Source organism: Haliaeetus albicilla, chromosome 11, assembly GCF_947461875.1.
Source record: "Haliaeetus albicilla chromosome 11, bHalAlb1.1, whole genome shotgun sequence".
NCBI classification, from domain to species: Eukaryota; Metazoa; Chordata; class Aves; order Accipitriformes; family Accipitridae; genus Haliaeetus; species Haliaeetus albicilla.
The window spans coordinates 28,066,748-28,085,589 of record NC_091493.1 but is presented as its reverse complement, the minus strand read 5'-3'; the positions used below and the strand labels follow the sequence as shown (position 1 = coordinate 28,085,589).

At 36.4% G+C, this 18,842-nt stretch overlaps 1 protein-coding gene across 6 annotated transcripts in view; it reads left to right on the top strand.

Moving 5' to 3' along the window:
* CFAP43 (cilia and flagella associated protein 43) overlaps positions 1-18,842 on the top strand; it is a 55,743-nt gene that overhangs the window by 5,532 nt on the left and 31,369 nt on the right. For 4 of the 6 annotated variants that reach the window (XR_011326893.1, XR_011326894.1, XR_011326890.1 and 1 more), the window contains exons 4-14: positions 1,552-1,719; positions 3,128-3,278; positions 7,994-8,144; positions 10,163-10,225; positions 11,360-11,439; positions 12,168-12,299; positions 13,452-13,568; positions 14,693-14,773; positions 15,588-15,736; positions 16,753-16,856; positions 17,907-18,047. Coding sequence is in view for 1 of the 6 variants with exons in the window: in XM_069796919.1 (XP_069653020.1) it covers positions 1,552-1,719; positions 3,128-3,278; positions 7,994-8,144; positions 10,163-10,225; positions 11,360-11,439; positions 12,168-12,299; positions 13,452-13,568; positions 14,693-14,773; positions 15,588-15,736; positions 16,753-16,856; positions 17,907-18,047 (1,337 nt within the window). In the remaining 5 variants the exon portion in view is untranslated. The remainder of the gene's footprint in view (positions 1-1,551; positions 1,720-3,127; positions 3,279-7,993; positions 8,145-10,162; positions 10,226-11,359; positions 11,440-12,167; positions 12,300-13,451; positions 13,569-14,692; positions 14,774-15,587; positions 15,737-16,752; positions 16,857-17,906; positions 18,048-18,842) is intronic. The other 2 variants (XR_011326891.1, XR_011326892.1) reach the window with 2 other exon arrangements.

The window sequence follows — 18,842 nt, the reverse complement described above, 5'->3', positions numbered from 1 at the left end:
TTATAATAACTTGAACAGAGGTGTGTGAATTTACTGAGATCAGGACCTTCATTTTTTGCAATTGGATTATATTGTGCATTCATTGTAGAAATGTGTGTGTACAGATGAAAGAAATCTCAACGTTTAGCATTCTTAATGTGTCATTACAATATGATGATTGCACAGTTCCTGTATTTTAAGCAAATAGTTTGGAATCAGAGGTATAAGAGATGTTTTGAAAGTTATGTCAGTCTCAAAATATAGAAAGCTTATGGATAACTAAAAGCTGCCTTTCATCTGAGATATTTTTTCCCTAGATCTTTATTCTTTTCTGTTCAAAGGAGAGGCTTAATGCTCAGATACATGTACCATATAGTTTCAGATCTTAATAAATTATCTACTATAAAAGAGCGTTGGCACTATCTGTTAGGTACGAGATGAGAACATGCTGACAGGACTTTAGAGACAGCGCTACACTGATATCTTTTAAAGTCAGAATTGCAGCTTATAGCGTTCTGTAATTTTACTGAGTGTTACTGTGTGTGTGTGTGAATACTTCTCATTTTTTGCATATGCTGTCAATATTAACCAGTGTCTTGCATCCTGATCTGTTTTGTGAGTGAATTATTACAGGCCACAACAACGAGATTATACTAAATCCATTTATAGCAGTGTATGCATTTTAGGTTTTTTTCCTCTCAGCACTAATGACAAATACTAATTTAGATTAAGTCAGATATATTGTCCAAGAAATTAAGGATCAGTTTTAACCATTTTCTTCAAATGATGTTAATCAGTTCTTAGACAGCACCTGAAAATGCAAATACAGTCAAGAATTAATCTGGGTAGTGGAGAAATATGGAAATTAGATGGTGAGAACATAAAATAGGTTACACTAGACAAAAGAAAAGTCAGTGGGAAGCAGATTCCCAGGCTTGTGTCAGCTATACATTACAGCCCCACACAAATTCTGCCCTGTTTCATGCTCAAGTTAGTTAATACAGCCATAGCTTCTATGGCTGCATTCACAACACAATTACTGTATTACCTAAGTAATTCATCCATAGATAATCACAGGCTGACTGTGTTTTATTTCCTAATTATAATACCTTCCAACTGCAAGCCTGCAAGCATTATAATAATTATTTTATGGATTGGAAAAGCAAGGGTGAGCTCTGGGGTGCTGAAGAGTTAATTGTTTGGGCCCATTCAAGTGATCTGTGATGGAACTGATGAGAAAAAAATCCATGTCTCTTGACTCTTTTCCATGACTCCTGCCTTTTCACAAAAGGAAGTGCATGATAATGCTTCTAAAATGTCAGTTTTCAAAATTATTTTACTGTTCAATCTTTTTGTAGCAGTAATAATTTGATCTGTGGCTAATTAACCACCTCCTTTTCATTCTCAAGAGGACCTAACATGTTTGACAGCAGAAATTTTTTGTCAGTGACAAAGTATTTGTTTTCCAAACTTGATCTTGAATGTCAGTCATAATCACATCCAGATATATTTTGCTTGAATGTTTTTGACTTATTGAATGCATTTGATTTTCTTTTACTCTCCTTAATGAAGGAACTGGCAAGAAAATATCCTCCTGTGCAGTGAGACTCAGCCAGGAGTAACAGCAACCTCTTTAACTTTTAATCCTATGAATTGGCAACAGCTGTGTTTTGTTAATGAGAGCTCCCTTACTATCTGGCATATTGAAAGGAATAATGATGAGCATCACCTTAAGCAAAAGTAAGTGGAACACCCTTCAGGTTAACAGAAAAATCTAGAGGTATAGTTTAATAACTAAGACTAACAGCCTACATCTGTTTGCAGAGAATTTAATCCAATTTAGTTCACCTAGCAATTGCAGTCAGTAATTGCTAAATCACAAGCAGTGTGAACCTATCTAGTCAATCAAGTTAATTGAATTTATTATTTCATTTCTTAATATTCACATGTCCAGATTATGCACATCATGAAGCTAATACTAATCAGCTGCTTTGGCAGCCTCTATCAAAACTTGCATGACTGAATTAAGGTGGTGCCTGGACTGCTTTCCTGTAAGTGGCTATGTTGAGCACTGCTTTTGTAGCTATGAAACCACCGAATTTTGATCAAGTTGCTTCCTAGTAAGCATAGTTAAACAATATGTTGTTGTAATCACAAATTGTACCAAAAGCAGTATCAGTTTTCTTTGTGATTTCCAGCTTATGTGGCCAATTTACAGATCCAGAGGGGGTGGCTCTGTCAATGCGATTCACTGAGCACAGCAAACCTAGAATTTATTTATGCTAAAATGTTTTTTGAGGCTGGTATAAAAGTAGTATGTATCATTCAAGCTGGAGTCCTTGAAGTATAACACCTATGCTGTTTCAGCAGCAGCTACTCTACAATTCCCAAGTGTGTTTAATCTTGTTAACTGTGAATATAACCAACATAATGCCACTGACAGTTATACTAGTGAAAGTGTAGACAAGGCCTTAATTTGCCATCTGAAAAGAATACTGAAGGGTTTTTTGCCTTTTGTCATTATAGAGTACACATGTGAAAATACATATATACTCCTTTTTCCTCACTTTTCATTCCATTCAGTAGAGGTTAAACATCCACTGACAATTGTTTATTTTACATAATTTTTTTCCAAGTCATAAATCAACATAGTTTGTAAGCTTTAGAATCCTCAACTTCTGCATTAACAGCCACTCACACACCGATTACCAGAGTGCAACAAGCAAATACTACTACTAATTTTTCATCATCATTAAGCCTTCTCCAGATAAACATTAAACATGAATCCTCACAGCATATGAAAGTTAGGTGTGTGTCTTTATTAATCCTGGTTAATAAGGAAACAGTAACATAGAAGAGTTGTTTATACAAGGCAACAAGAGAAGACTCTGAGCTAGAACATGGCAATCTGTTTCTGCCGGTTAGGAACATTCCTCTTTTGTAGTAGAATTACTGTTACCTTTCAGTGAAATGGTATGTGCCATGTAGAATGATTGTCTACAAAAATCCTCCATTACTTTTGGGGAAGTAAAGCCCATTAACTGAGTTGGTGTCTCAAAGTTTTGAAAAAATGCTTCTCAGTTTTGTATCAGCATTTACTATTCATAGTATTTCTTCTCCTCAGACAGTATCTTTTCCTTTTCCACAGCCCTGTGAAACTCCCTGATGGACAAGGGTCTGTGAGTCCTCGTAAGGATTTGTTTTTCCCAGTTTCTCATAGTGAAGATCCATATCATGGCCCTGATTTGCCAGTTTCAGCCATTGCTGGACTGGTAGGAGATGAAGCAGAAACATTCATGGTAGTTACTGATTTTCTTCCTTTTTACTATTCCAAGTCATTATACTTTTTATGCAAATAGGTGTTAATAAATTAATAATTTTAATGTCTGTTAAACAGGTACAACCCAGTAAACAGATCTGTTGTCTCAACAGTATATTTGAAATCCATTTTGACAGTAGACTTAGAAGGCATGCTGCTACTTCACAGTGCAGTACAATGTAGAGATTTCTAATACAGGTCCCAGCATAGTAATATATCTGTGCAGTGGAGGTACTAATCTGTATCCCAGAAGTAGTATAAGCATGTCAGCATTTAACTATGCCCAAGCTAATATGACCTGCTGAAACCTTGAAAAACTATTCCCATGCTAAACTGATAGTAACCTTCAGGTATCCTTACTTCACTTTGGGATTTGTTTTCTTTTTGACTCTGAAAATGTCTCAAGCTATAGAAACATTGAAGGCTTTATTCCAGACGGCAACTCCTGCTTCTGAAATACATTCCCATAACACTGTCAGTGTTGGACCTGCCCATTTGTCTCACTTGTATTTGATCATTTACTTGTTAGCCTCCCTTGAGATGCCTCTTTTGAGAGGCTTCAAAAGTGTTCTCATTTTGTTTGAAATTTACTTTGACGTGACTACCAACTAGAAAGTATCTGCCAGTGTGAAAACATTTAACTTGCAAATCTGGGATTCTCTTCTAAGATTAAGACCATTGATTTCAATTTGGTGGCTTGTGATATATATGAGACAAAAAAACTACCATGCAGAAGATGATACTGGCATTATACTATGTCTTTTCAATGGACAAATGTGAGTTCTGTAATATCAGGTTAGTATACCACAGGTTTCTGCCATAAACTTTTATTATAAAGCAGAATAAAAAATAAAAATAGGGAATGATGTTTTCCTGACCTCATCCTCTTTTCATGGCTTCATGCATTCAGATTCGCAGAGGTTTTTTAACTGTGTAACTGCTGATGCCCTTGGTTTCCAGGACAATCAATAACAACAAACAAACATCCTCTACTGATTCTGATTATACGTGAACTGCTTATATTTCAGATCATTTAGAACATGGAAAATTAAGATAATATATGCTTATCAGGGGCATTGCCTTTTTCTTCTGCCTTACTGCCTCTTACATTATGTGCAGATGATGAACTGCAAAACCCACTTTGTTCTTTAGTCTATGAAGTGAATTACGAGAGGTATTGGGGAAAAAAATAACTGCCATATTAGGTCTGTGAGGCTTACTAGAATTTGTCTGTCTTTGAATGGATGCTACTCCATTCAGGAATGGTAGGTTCTTATGCTTGGACTTGCAGAACTACATCATGAACTTTCCCACACGGAAAAGTTTGTGCTTTCAACCATACTAGATACCACTATAGGGTCTTTGCATTCCCAACTGCCTTCAGAAAAACCTAGATTTCTCTTTAGCACCTTCAGGGTGATTGTGTTCTCCTTATACATAGAAATATTCCTGGAGTAAGAGTAGATTGTTCTACCAGTCTTTGACAAAGATTTCCTTTTCTTTCAAATTACATGGTAAATATTTTGACAGTTATTTACTCTCCAAATTCCCTAGATGGGTGTATTTTGGTTGTGAATACTGACAAGATAGTGAACATCAGATTATTTTGAAATGAAAGTATTTTGCAGAAATACAAGCTGTTGTTGTTCCTTTTGTTGTGGTGGTGGTATGTTGTTTCCTGTGTACTAAAATGTGAGGTGCTACACTCACAGTTTAGCACTGGGAGGCACTGAATCAATTTCTGGCATATTTTCACCTTGCTCCAGACTATGGTAGCCAAGTAATTTTTTGCAGGACTTGCATTTATTGTGCCTTACAGCATTAATTCTCCCCTCCACGGATGGGGATTGCACATATGCTCCTTCTCTAACCTAGCAGAAAAACTGAGCCACTAGTAGATCATCTTATAATTGCATGCATATGTCTTGTCAGGTTAAGCACTCCCTTCTAGCACCCCAATATGGAACATACCATTTTGGCAAAGCAACTCCTGCACAAGGTGATCAGAATATACTTGCTAGAGAAGATACTTTGAAATATTGTTTTATCAAGACCCTTATTTTGAAAAGTGTCTAAGGCATCAACTTTGGGAGAGATTGAAATGGCTGAACTTGCTGAGTTCCTCAGATATCCAGATCTCTTCAGACTACAGTTGCTGTAGTGGACCAGGCTGTCCAAAATAGAGGTGCTATAACTACCATTCTTCACTGTCTTTATAAATCAACAGACTGCTGTGGCAGATGTATCCATGGTTACTTTCACTGGTGATTTGTATACCATTACAAATGTCCATGAACAGTTATCTGACTCTGGCCTAAAATCCATGCCTCAACATTTGTAAATACCTTGGAGTTACTTTCCTCTCTACTATCATCAATGCTTTTTCAATTAGTAAGAGACAACCTGCTTCTCCTGTGGTGGTTAATGACGTGTGTTCAGTTGAATGCAGCGGGAATAGTATCATGGCTTGCTGAAGCTCTCCCTTTCTCCGCAGAATTCAACAGAAGGATTTTTGTTCTTTATCACTAAATCTGAGATCAGTGTTTTTCACATTGATGGAAGCACCCAAAGTGGAGAACCATTTATTTAGACTATTATTTAAAGGACTTGTCCTCAGCCTGTAGTCCGTGGTCCTTGGAGGCTGTAGCCCACTTCTAAGGAATGTGTGAGTGGCAAGTAAGAAAAGCAACGCCATTGTGCGTGCACTTGTTTGCTGCTTTGAAATGTGTTAGGGTTCCATACTCAAGAACAAGCTACTGAGGCTGGGTATGTACCAAAGTAACCACAACGGGGCAGCAGAGTGAAAGGAATTGAAATGTTTTACAGCTTTCAATCCTTTTCTTTCTTGAGTTAAATTCAGTTTCTTTTCAATATTTCTTACTGTTGGGACCTGAGTTTTCTGAATATGTTTTACCATGACAAGCCCACTTGACTCCACTTCATCCCCAGTGCCAATTTTATTCCATTGTCTTTTTATAAAGCTTTTCATGACAAGGATCCATCATGGATTTTTTTTTTTTTCCCCTGAAGAGGTGCCACTCAAACGGGAAAGAAGTTCAGAAGAAGACAGCATTATTATTAGCATGCACCACAGTACCAATGCACAGTTCAAGAAGCAACCTGGTTTGGGATTTACATAATCTCATCCTAGGATTAGCATATTTTATCTAGTTTATGTGTAAAGACAGTCATGACAGCAGGTACAAAGGAACATTATAGAAGTTGTCTTTACACAGGAAGCTTCTGATTCACAGTAGTTCAGTTACAACCTTTCCAAAGATTTGTGATGTTCAAGCCTCATAAAATCAATGAAAATGCCTATATTAAATGTTTCTCTGGGTGATATAAAGCCCCATTTATTATAGATTTATTACTTTTAGTCCTATTTGATTTATAAAGTAAATATTAATATACTTTATTTCTGTAACATTTCCCCCCTGAGAAATTAAAAATGCTTTGTAAGCATAAATAGAGAGTAAGTTACTTACCCAGAATCATATAGCAAGTCCTTGGCATATTTTACTAATGAAATCTAGGTACTTATGAATCTCTGTCCTATGTTTTCATCGCAAGTCCATCTGTATTTCCTCTTTTTATAGAACCTTTAGTGAGGCAGCAGGTGTTTTATAGAATTATAGACTCTTCTTTTTTTTCATCCATCATATTGTTTAGTGTTCCTCATCACTTCTGTTGACATGCATGGTTCTTTGAGTCTTTTCTTTAAAATGTCCTCCCAAAGTTTTCTTGTGTTTTGTTCCCCTCTCCCCCTCCCCAGATTCTCTTCAATGTGGTGCTTTCTGTTGTGGTATTTATATGACCCCAGTTACTGTTGTATCTGAACAGGTCACTGTCTTTAATAGTATCTGGTGGAGAAGTTCTGTTCTTCCTCTTTTATGGATGATGGATTTATGAGATTTATTTTAGTGAAATTAAATTCAAGGCACATGGGAAGTCTGTGGCAGGGATATTTCTAGAACTAATTTGCAGATGACACAAAGGTTGACAGAGCTGTTTTACAGAGCAATTTCGATTATATGATAAGATAAACTATTCAAACAAAATGTGTTTTAGTACTGCCAAGTATGCAAGACCACATGTGCAGGTTATGTCTACAAAGCGGAAGACTATTCTGAAAAGCAGTTTGAAAAGCATTTGTCAGGGTGAGGTCATAGTGGGTAACTGTTTCAGTTTGGGCTTCCAGTGCTATTCTGATGTAAAAAAAAAAAAATCTAGGGGCTCAGTATGTTTAATTTTATCATAATTTTATCATTAAAAAATTGGGATATGACCTGGTTATGGTGGGTCACTATCTTTGTAAGGCTAGGCAAGATACTGGAGGGATTTCCAAGCTAGAGGACAAAATAACAGATGCAAGTGCTGGAGAATAAATCCAGACAAATTCAAATTTAAAAATACATGGTTTTTCAATGAAAATATAATTCATCATTTAAACAAGCTTCTAGGGAGAGAGGCAAGTTCTCCACCGCTATCTCCAGACATAAACTTTTCTGGAAAATGTTCTTGCTTCTCAAGTTACTAGCCTCAGTGAAGGAATGACTGAATAAAATAAGGCAGATGTGATACAAGTGGTCAGACTCTATGAGGTAACGATTTTTTTTTGCCTTAAAATTTTGGTAACTGCTTGTACAGGTATTTGTCAATTGTTGATTGAACTTGTTTATTTTTGTGCTGAAGCCTAGAAATTATATTAAGCCTTCAGTGCATCCTACTGCCCACTGCTGGACTGCAACCTCAGAAATTTACGTGGGCTGTAAAGAAGGATATGTTTTGGCAATTGATGCTGAGACATGCAGTGTTTCTGTTCTTCAACAAAAACCTCTGCCCGGTAAGAAAACAGCAATGTTGTGTGTTTTATTGAAGTAGGGAGGAAAGTGGATAGGTGAAAGGTTTTTTTGCTTTCATCTGTTCTCTTATTGTGTATCTTACACAATAGAAATTGTAAAGCTATATTGTAGAACCATATTTCTTTTATTGGTATGATAAACATTTGAGAATATCTTTTGAACTTCTGTGTGGGTTTCTTTAGCACCCAATAACTGGCTTTCATTTTTCTTTGGCAAAAAAGCAAAAAAGCTCTAAACACATCAAAACTGATAAAATTAATAATAGTGCCAGAAGCCCAGATCTTATTAACCAGCCCTACTAGATTAATATTAAACTATTAATTTACCAGCTATACACAGTCTTTATACTATTAGTTAAGTACCAATAATGTATTTTATTTTGCATGAAATATTGGATTGTCCTCATTTGGTGTGTTAGATAATTTTAGAACAGATCTTTGAAGACTCATGATGAGTCTTCAAACGACAAAACTGAATTTAATGTAATGTTGCTTAATAGAATTCCTTAAAATCAGCTATTACATAAACTATTTTCTAATGAAAACATGGCTGTAAAGGCTATCAGCCTTTACTGCAGAAAGTATGAAGCACAGAGAGTGAACAGAAGATGTCTTTGGCTTCAAACAAAGAAATCTGCTTTTAGTTTATTCTAGAATGGGAGGACCTCAGATTGATTGCAACTTCCCGAGGCAATTTGTCTGCCCTATATATATTCCCACCTCTCTTTTTTTCATGGGGACCTTTGGCTGGCTAGTGACTGACTAAAGTTTCCTGGCAACAGCAGCCCATTCCATGCCTTCTTTTTTCTGGGAGTCCCAAGGTCTATCCTCTGCTACCTGCCACATGCTACCCTTCTGTGCCCATTCAGAGGGCTCCCAAGAGGGAGGACAGTGAGACACAGCCAGCATAAAGTGTTCTGGCAATGGCAACCTGTACCCTATTGTCTTTGCACAGCTGGAAGGTGTCAGTCCTACTGTGCACATGAAGTTTGCTGATTCAGTCAGGTCTAAGAGGAGTACTGGAATATGCTTCTCCCTAGCACTAGAACTGGGCATTATCATGTCATAGACCAGCATAGAACTGTTTTTCTAATAAACACTGCATCAGTGTTAACAGACAGGCTGGTGATAATCTGGTTTTCTTCTTTTGCCATGTAATACATTATTTTTTAAGCTGCAGCAAGTATCCCTGACTTTCCCAAAGTACTCTTATCTGTGTTCAGTTGATAGTTAACACAGAAATGGAAAGCTGCTCTTAAAAAAAAACCCCAACAAACCAGCATTATTTCTCTGTTTTTGAAATTATCAGAGTGTTAAGTTTACCAGATCAAGTGTTGGAAGTCATCAACAAATTAAAAGATGAGGTGTGACAAGAAATATCTTTGCCAGTTCGGTAGAAGGCAACAGAATATTTACCATTTGGGCTTTTCCTTGGCCTGTATATTCTTCTTTGAGCCCTGTACTAAAACTATGTAACAAAATTGTCTGTATTCATATTGTACTGAAGCTTCTGCTTAACTTAAAACATACTGCAATCTGTATCTATTTAGCAGAATGCATAAGTGCATGTCCAACTTCAAGCACATGCTAAATTCCTGTTATGGTATTGCAAAGAGAATCATAAGCAGCCACAACATTTCACCTGGGCATTTTTTTCAGGCTGTCTGAAATTTCCTTCAGAAGTACATCAAATAAAAAAAATCATGGTTAGAAATAACAATTCCAGAACTTAGCACTAGAAGATAGATAAATCTGCATCTGTACCACTCTCCATGCAAAGCATTGCTATCTCCCTTTTACAGCTATAAGCTGAATCACAGAAAGATTGTGCCTGCTCAGTTGCATAAATGACAGAAATGGTGGATATTGGGGAGGAGTGCACATTTTTATTCAGTATACTGAACCTGGCCTTTTGTTCAGTAGACTAGAATACAACTGACTTTATTGCAATATTAACATATAAACAATGTTGACGTCATAAATTGTTTTCTTTTGTGCAGAATACATGCGTAAAATATCGGATGTGGTGTCATATGTTCGTAGAGAAGTACAGAAAAAGAAAGGTATTTCCATGTTCAAATCAAGCTAAAAGATTTTTAGGCAGCACCAGTGATGTCTGGGGGTAATAATATGTGAGTACAGCTGGGAGCCGCTGGTTAGAAAAACTCAGCTCACACTGGCCTCTGTAAGACACATTGATGGCAATCTTTTATATGTTTACATGACAAATGATTAATAGCTTTTGTGCTAATAGACAGCCAAATTAATAGCCTCAGGAGAAACAGTGGCAGTGAAATAATTTCTGTTCATTCTAATTTAAATTGGAATAAGTGATGCTTGAATAGGTTCCCTAGTGCTTAGTTTTAGCAACTTTTTTTAGAACTGCAATCACTTGTAATTTAGGTGAGTTGTTAGGATTTGTGGGTTTGTTTCACACACTTTGTTTTGGGCTCCACAGTACAAAAAAGATTCACATAATAGACGAAGTTCAGCACATGGCCACAAATATTATTGCAGAGTCTAAGTACATGACATACAAAGATGGGCTAAGAGAACTATCTTTGTTCAGCCTGGAGAAGAGGAAGTGGGGGATTTTACTGTTGCTTCAGCTACCTGATGAAAGGTTACAGAGAAGATGGAACCAGACAGGCAAAGCACATAGTCTGCATCAACAGAAATTCTGGGTAGATACTAGGAAAAAAAATACTTTCACAGTGAAGTTAGTCAGACATTGGGACAAGTTGCCCAGAGAAGCTATGGAATGTCCATTCTTGGGTATATTCAGACCTCAGCTGGATATGACTCTGGACAACGTGATCTAGCTTTGAAGTTCATTCTGAGTTTGAAGTTGGCTCTGTGCTGAGCCAACTGAGGTTGGATCAGATGACTTCTAGGGTCCCTTCCAACCTAAATGACTATGATTCTGTTATTGACAAACTTTAATGTGGCTATTTAGCAGCCTTTACAAAATCGAATGATTTCTCAAATTGATTTCTCGTTCATCAGACCACAGTAGTACTGTCACTTCAGATTATGTATACCAACCTTCTCCTTCATTATCACAGCAAAAAGTCCAAAGAACATACAGTCCATGGAGCCTTTTTACTCACAAATAGTGTATCATCCCAGATTTGAAGTTGAGACATGTTGTTGCAATAAATTAAATTTGATATTTTATGTTGGTTTTGTGCTCTTAGGTGGCAAACCAAAGGATCTGCAAAAACCAGTTTTATTTGCCATGGCATTTTGTAACGAGGGACTGTACGCAGCTGGAAGTGTAAGGCATCCTTTATGGTTTTAACTTACTCTTATTGTGCGAAAATTGAAGAACATTCAAATGGAGTATATTTGCGGAGTTCACTGCAAATACAGGAGTTAGAAAAAAGTGGAGGGCTGCAGAACTGTAAAGGTCCTATCTGGTGTTGTATATATTTTCTTTGTTGGGAGAAAAATTGGGAGGGAGCAGGGTAGGAAGAGATTCCATTTTTGTAGTCAAAGAAGCAATAAAAGAGGACATTCCTATTTTTAACAAAAGACAAAGAGTATTCTAGAGGAACAGGAAAGAAGGATGGACAAAAAAATAGGAAAGGAGAGAAAATGGCCAAGAGGACTGCCAAATTGTTTTGTGCAAAATCTAACTCAATATTTAACCCAAATTGACAGTGTCGTTGTACATTACTGCTTAAGAGCAGGACAAATTCTTACTATGTCTCAAAAAACCCAATATGAAATCTAAAGTATTAACTGATGAGAGAGTCTGTTGTTATCAGACATGCTCTATTACAAGACTTATATTAAAGAACACCTTCATTTTTCAATAGATTTATTATCCAGGGTAAGAGTCCTCTGGATTTAAACACACTAAAGGCAAATGAGACCCTTAGTGATGGGATGCAGTTAAACACTGTTACTTTAGAGATTTTCAGTGGTCTTGCAGTTCAGTTTGCCAGAGTGGGCTAAGATAAATGAACTAGACCTCATGTGGATTTGTACTTTTCTGCACAGGAGGGCATCTTATTCTTTTATCACGTCAAAGGTCTGCAGTATGAGATGAAAATCTGTGCTGATATCTTACAACCCATATCGAGCCTCATATTCTCTCCTGATTACACCATACTTCTGCTTGTGACTGACCAGGTATAGCATTTGAGATAATAGTACTACATAATAGGATGTTCCTGCGATTCTATGTGTGTTTGCTGATACTATTAGTATGAAATGTCTGTAATGTAATCATACAAGTCAACAAATTGTATCAGAGGTGAATTTAGTCCATCTTGTGTTTTTAATGAAAGATTTGAAAGACTTCTAATGAAGCATAGAACAATTGCCTCCTATAGATGGTGGATTATAAATAAAGTACTTAATGCTGAGATTTCCCAACAGAAATATTTGTGTGTGTACAGTGGAGTACATGTTCAGGGTCCAGGTGTGTCCATGTCACATGGGACTTACTGAGCATGAGCTCTAGGCTTGATGTGTGCCTGCACAGTAAGAAAAATGTAGCTTGGGTACATCAGACCTACTGTGGCTATCCAGTAGGGTTGTTCTGTATGTGTACCCGGATTTGTCTGGCAAGTCCAAGATCCTTCTTTGACCAGCCTGATTTCCAGAAATCTTACACAAGGGTCACAAATCCTTGAATTCCACCTGTTCTTCCAGACTGTTAATCATTTAAATTGGCATTTTTAAAGCTCTTAAAATGTTTGTTTTTCTTTTGGGGGGGGGTGGGCAGGGGGAGAGAGAGAGTCAGGAGGTTCTGTATTCATGACAGCAGTGCAATGGTAACTTTGGTCACACTGTCTCTCTGATTTTATTCTCGTTTTGTAAAATGAGTAGAGAAGTTCTAAAATCTTTATCAATATTAGTTATGAATTGTTTCTAAGAGGCTTTGAGATCTTTAGATAAAACCATCTCTTAAAGCTTAAAATTTATGATTTGTGTTTTATGTTGGTTTAGAATATTTTTTGATTCCTGAAGTAACATGAAGTAGGGTGGGTTTTAATTATTTTATTAAAGCAATTTTGAGAAACAAAACTTCTTGAAAATGTGACTAGCTGGACCACTCTAAAATGAACTAACCTGATTTTCAGCTTGTGTAAATTGCTATAATCCACTAAATTCAGCTGAATTCTACTGGGCACTTTTTACCTCAGTTTAGAGTCAAATATAAAACTTTAAAGGGTGAAGCTCAGAAAGATGTGTATTTTTTTTCTTTTTGAAGTCTTTGAAAGCTTTTAATGAAAGGTTTCATAGCCCAGTGATGGATTATTTCTCTTTATTTGTCAGGGGGCAGTCTATACTTATAAACCTGCCCAGAGTGGAGAAGTTGTCAAACTCTTGGATGCATGCAGCAGTTGTTTTCTGGCAGCTGATTTTCTTACTCCAGGGAACAAGTACTGTGTGGTAAGAAATGGTATTCGTTCTTATATAGAATAGTGGCACTTTTCAGGTAACCAATACGTTGCCAAGGCACAAAATCAAAAGCCTTGCAGAGATTGGGTCTGTTCTGATATTTGTTACAGCCGTGTAACTTCTCATTAAGGAAGTAAATGGCATTAATTCAGGTATGGCCTATAAAAGGGTCAGAATTTTCTCTAGAATGCAGGGTGGATAATTCACAGACTGCTAAAATGTCATTGTATTTCTGCTGTTGGTTTGTGTGACTCACTATTGTTCAGGAACATAGCTGAGCAGGTGGATTCAATTAATAGAATAGATGTTGGAACAAGAAATTCCTACTGATCTTTTCAGCCTTCAGCACAAATTGGAACGGCCTGAGAGATGCCTCTGTCCTGGGTGTAGGGACAAAGAAGGCCTTACTCATGGATCTGTCCATTCTGAGAAATTCCTTGCTTTCCTCCTATGTCTTTGACTCTTGCAAGACATGTATTTTAGCCAGCAAGTCTGATTCATCTCCAGGCCATGAATTCTACAAGTAGCCAGCCTAGGAACCCTGTGGTCTTAATCAGTTAGGTTTGCTGAATCTGTTTATTTGTTGTTAGCATGGGAATGATAAATTTTACCTGACTGAATGAGTAATGTGAGGGTTGATTGATCTCTAGCCATACTTTACTGTGGAATTACAAAATTGCCTGGGTATAAGAAGAACTCAAGCGCCATTATGATATGCATCATTTTTCTTTCATGTGAGAAAACATGACCTCTCCTTAAGCCCTTTTCCATGCAAAGAAAATTATAAGCAGGTATTTCTATTGCTGGCTGAATGGTGGGAGTGCTAATATTGATCAAGCTTACATGTTTTGCCCTAGATTGTCTCATTCTGCTTAAAGACCATTCCTGTAGTTGCAGCAATTCACAAAAATTATTAAATGTTTCCCTTAGGCAGGTGTACCTTGCAGCAACTGGACTTAAAGGAAAAGCAACGTAATTGCAAGCAAAACTTAGTAACCCTTGATCTGCTATGCTCAGATGTTAGTTTAATTTATATTCTATAGCAGATCACTAGTCAATTCCAGACTGTTTGGTTATTCCACCCTCTTTTGACTATGTTTTTCTCTGTTCAACAGTCTGTAACAATTTCAGGTGAAGTACAAGTTTGGCTCCTGGAAGATGGAACTTGCCTCAGCAAGCTAAACATTGATATTGAGGTACACGTAACCAGGAGCTTATATAGTGCCTGATACTTAAAATTTTCTTTAATATTTTTCAATTCATAGCATAATATCCCACAGATTGGGATCAACCATTGCTGAGGAGAGCTCAATAGTGCCTTTGAACAACCCATGAAAGAGATTTAAAAAAGCTTATCTTTCAGAATGTTTCATTGAACTAATCATGTATTTAAGTCGGCCATAAAGCAGAAGAGACATTTCAGCTTAATGTCCTAGTGATGTGTCTTTAAGCACATATTTGTAAATAACTAAATTTTTATAATATTACTTTATTGATTTTTTATGAGTGTCAGAACTGAAAGAAAATTTTCAAGTATATAAAAACTAAATGCCTTGACTGATCTGAAAACAGGTTTTAAGGAGTGAGTTGATTGATAGAAGTATTTCAAACTGTTAATGCTTTGTCTTGATTTAAGATGCATTCAAACCCTGAAGTCTGACACAGTAAGAAAAAAAAATCCCTTTCTATAACAGCTGCACACATAACAGTGCGCTCACTGTTTTATTCAGGTGGAACTTCTTTCACTTAAAATGTGGATAGTGGATGTGGTTTTTTTTTCTGAGGAGTGCAGAATTAGCTTTTGATATGGAGATACAGAGCATAGGTAAAATTCCTGTGATGTCTCTAAATTCCTTTCTTTGTTAAAAAAAAAGTTTTTTAGATAAACCACTTGGGATTTCTTCTCCAAATTTTAGGGACTTTTAAATAGTAAAAGAAATTGCATACTAATGTATAGTGTAATGTATAAAAAGATATGGAACTGTTAAGTATCTTTTACCTCTCAACCAGGCAACTGCTATGGCTTGCTGCCCCTCCTCCAACAGTGTTGCTGTAGGGACCAAAAGAGGTCAAATCTATTTCCTTGATGTTACCAAAGCTGAAGCTCCACGAGTTGTTCACAGAATTTTTCTTTCCAAATTTCCAGTGCTGTCTTTGCAGTAAGTATGTAGTAACAAGGGCAGGAATATTGTCAATTTTTTGCTTGAGTAATGCTGTTAGTTGAACAAAAAAAAAAGAAGTTTTTATTCTAAAAATAATGAAGTAAAATATTTTAACAGCTTCAATTTTTCCAACATATTCTGAATTGCTTGCAAGAGGAGTAGTAGCAGGTTTTATATGAGAGAAATATAATAAACCTGTATTTTAAGAAGGTTTAACTGGGCACTGAAGATACTGGTGTATAAGATCCTTTCTGACAGATCACCGTATGCAGTAGTTACGCACAATTCCATGTATCTGAATTTAGAGGGTTATTTCTCACTGAATATAAATTTGAGGTTTTGTGAAGTTAAATTTAAGCCTTTTGGTTATCCCTTCTTATATGGTGGATTTTTATTACTATTGTTAATTATTCATTTGCTTACAGTTCTGGGATTTACCAGTCCTCTTGTAGTTAACTCTAGTGATCTAAAAGGCTTTTTTTGTTTGTTTGGAGGTTTGGGGGTTTTTTTCCAATTATTGACAAATATGAGAGTAGTTTACTTCTAATTTTTTAAAAATAGAATGTATTTTGAACTGTTAAACTTTAAAATAAATCTACCTGTTATTTGGAGACTCAGATGTGATCTCTTTTCACAGTTACCTAAGGTAAAACATTAAAAATAGGTACAGAAGGCAGCTTATTCACAGTCAAATCAATGCAAAGACATGTCTGTTCAAAATAATATCAAAATCTGTATAGTAGTTTTATTTTTTAAAAACTCAACTTCAAAGAAAGATTTAATAAAGTTGTTAACATGGACTGCTGTGGCGTGTGACATTGACCACCCACTCAATTAGAAATTGCACTTATAGCACTGGGCTTTATATCAGGCTTTAACCCTGTAAACCTAGAAGCTGAAATTTCAGTTGCGTTTATGCTTTCAGTGAAGTCAGCAGAGTTATGGGAGTGGAATTATTTGACCCTTATTGACTGTATTGAACTGTTCTCTACTTGAATTTATATTTTACCTAGTTATGATCAGAGTGGCCAGTTCCTCATTGCTAGAGCTACAGAAGGACATATCTTTATTCTAGATGCCCGGCCTTCAAAATTATTCCAAGTTCTTGGATATGTAGGTAATATATGTAATAACATTAATTACATTGCGTTTTCACTATTAGCTGTATTTTAAGTATACTTGCTGGACAGACTAAGCCACTTTCCTTCATTCTACTTATTTTTTTGGAGGACTAAACATATTCTTCCCACCTATTTCCCAACCATATTTTGTCCTGGCCAATCTCTTTTTTTTCCTCTGTAATTTTAGTTAGTAAATGCACTAATATTACTTTTCTTCCAGGGCACACATAAGTCACAGGGAAGAGAATGGATTAGCTGACCAGCTGATCACAACTCCAGCTCAAAAGTAATCATGCTCGCAAAGAACTTAAGACCTTTGTGGCTCGCCATATGAGAATTTAGACTAAAAAACCTGTAGGTCATGATAGCTGCATGCAGTCTCCTGTTACAAATGTCCGCCCCAGCTATGTTTAACATGGGGACTTCTGGAATAGTCAGCTTTGCTGGTTGATACTGAAGAATAAAAAACGATGGACTTTTAATTCACAAAAAAATTCTACTGAAATTTGTAAATTTGTTTATGCAGTCTCTGACTTCCAATAACATTATACTTGCAGATCACATCTGTGCATATAGATCTTCATCATATTTTTTATAAAGGACATTATTTTATCATTTTAATTGGTTTGATAAATATAGAATTACATCTCTGTAGATAATTTTCAGAATTTGCCTGATCATGTTCTCATTGTCTGTCTGGCTTCTTAGAGGAGGGCTTTTCTGTGCTTTATTTGGCAGTTATCAGCAGACAGCCTCAAAATAGCTGCAATTCAAGCTGCATGTAAACTCAGATTTGAATGTTTAATATTAACACTCTGATGCTTAGCATTCTCAGCACCTGATGCCTCAAGCTGAAGTTGTGTGTGTGCGGCATTTTCTGAAACAAGGTTGTGGCTTGTCTGACATTTTAATGCAAGTTCAAAACCGTGTGGTTGAGCTGAGATTTGTTCTCAACAGGGATCTCCTTTTGTTTCACATGGTATCTTAGTAAAAACAATTACCATGCTTCAGTAACAATTTGCACTGGTGTTCCCTAACTGCTTCAGTGTTGGCAGATGAAGTGCTGGATCTTTCTGTAGCTTCTGACTTCAAGAATGACTTAGTTGAAGTGGTGGTACTTCTTAAAGTAGCAGAGGTCCAGCGAGCAAGACTGGAAATTTTTTGTCTATCTTCAGCACTCACAACAGGTAAGAATTGAAATACACACTATGTGATGTTTTTCTAAGGCAAGAACGTATTATTGTCATCCCTTAACACAAAATATTAACAATCTTAATCTCTTTCTTCATCTCATCCATACATTCTCTGAGGACACCATTTCTCAGACAGCAGTCTGTAGACTTATAGTCAGTTGAATCATTTCAGCAGAAAGACTGTGATATTCTAAGGGAAAGCCAAGGAAGGAAGGAGAGAAGTAATTCACTTGCAGAATCACAAAGCCACCACTTAACTACTACTACTGGTTGTTGTTGTTATTGTTATTTTTATTACTACTGTGTGGGAAATGCCCAAAACCAGCCACAAAGAGGCCTTGGGATTGGCATCACCCATATGCAGACTAGCATATCAGGTGTTCAAAGTGGAATCAATCCCACCGGCCTCTTCAGAGAATTAGTATAGGTATATAACAGCTCATTGGGAAAAGGTTAGAAGTTGATATATCTCAAAAAATTATGATTCCCTGTCTTTGTTATAGCTTTTCTATATAAATGCACCAAGGAAGAAGTGCACTGTATTTAAAAAATGTTAATTTGTATCCCAATAAGGAATGTTACAGAGAAACATTCTATGAAAAAAAAGGCATGATGAGGAAAAGGGGACAATTAAGGAGACTTAAAAATGGCATACCTCCATTCATCTTCTGGAAATCTGTCCCTCTGTATCTGCAGTGTGCAGTGTACATATTGGGACATCACAGTTAGAATCTCTATTCATAATCTGGAAGTAAAGTGAAGGGAACCTGCTAGTCTTTCATCAAATTG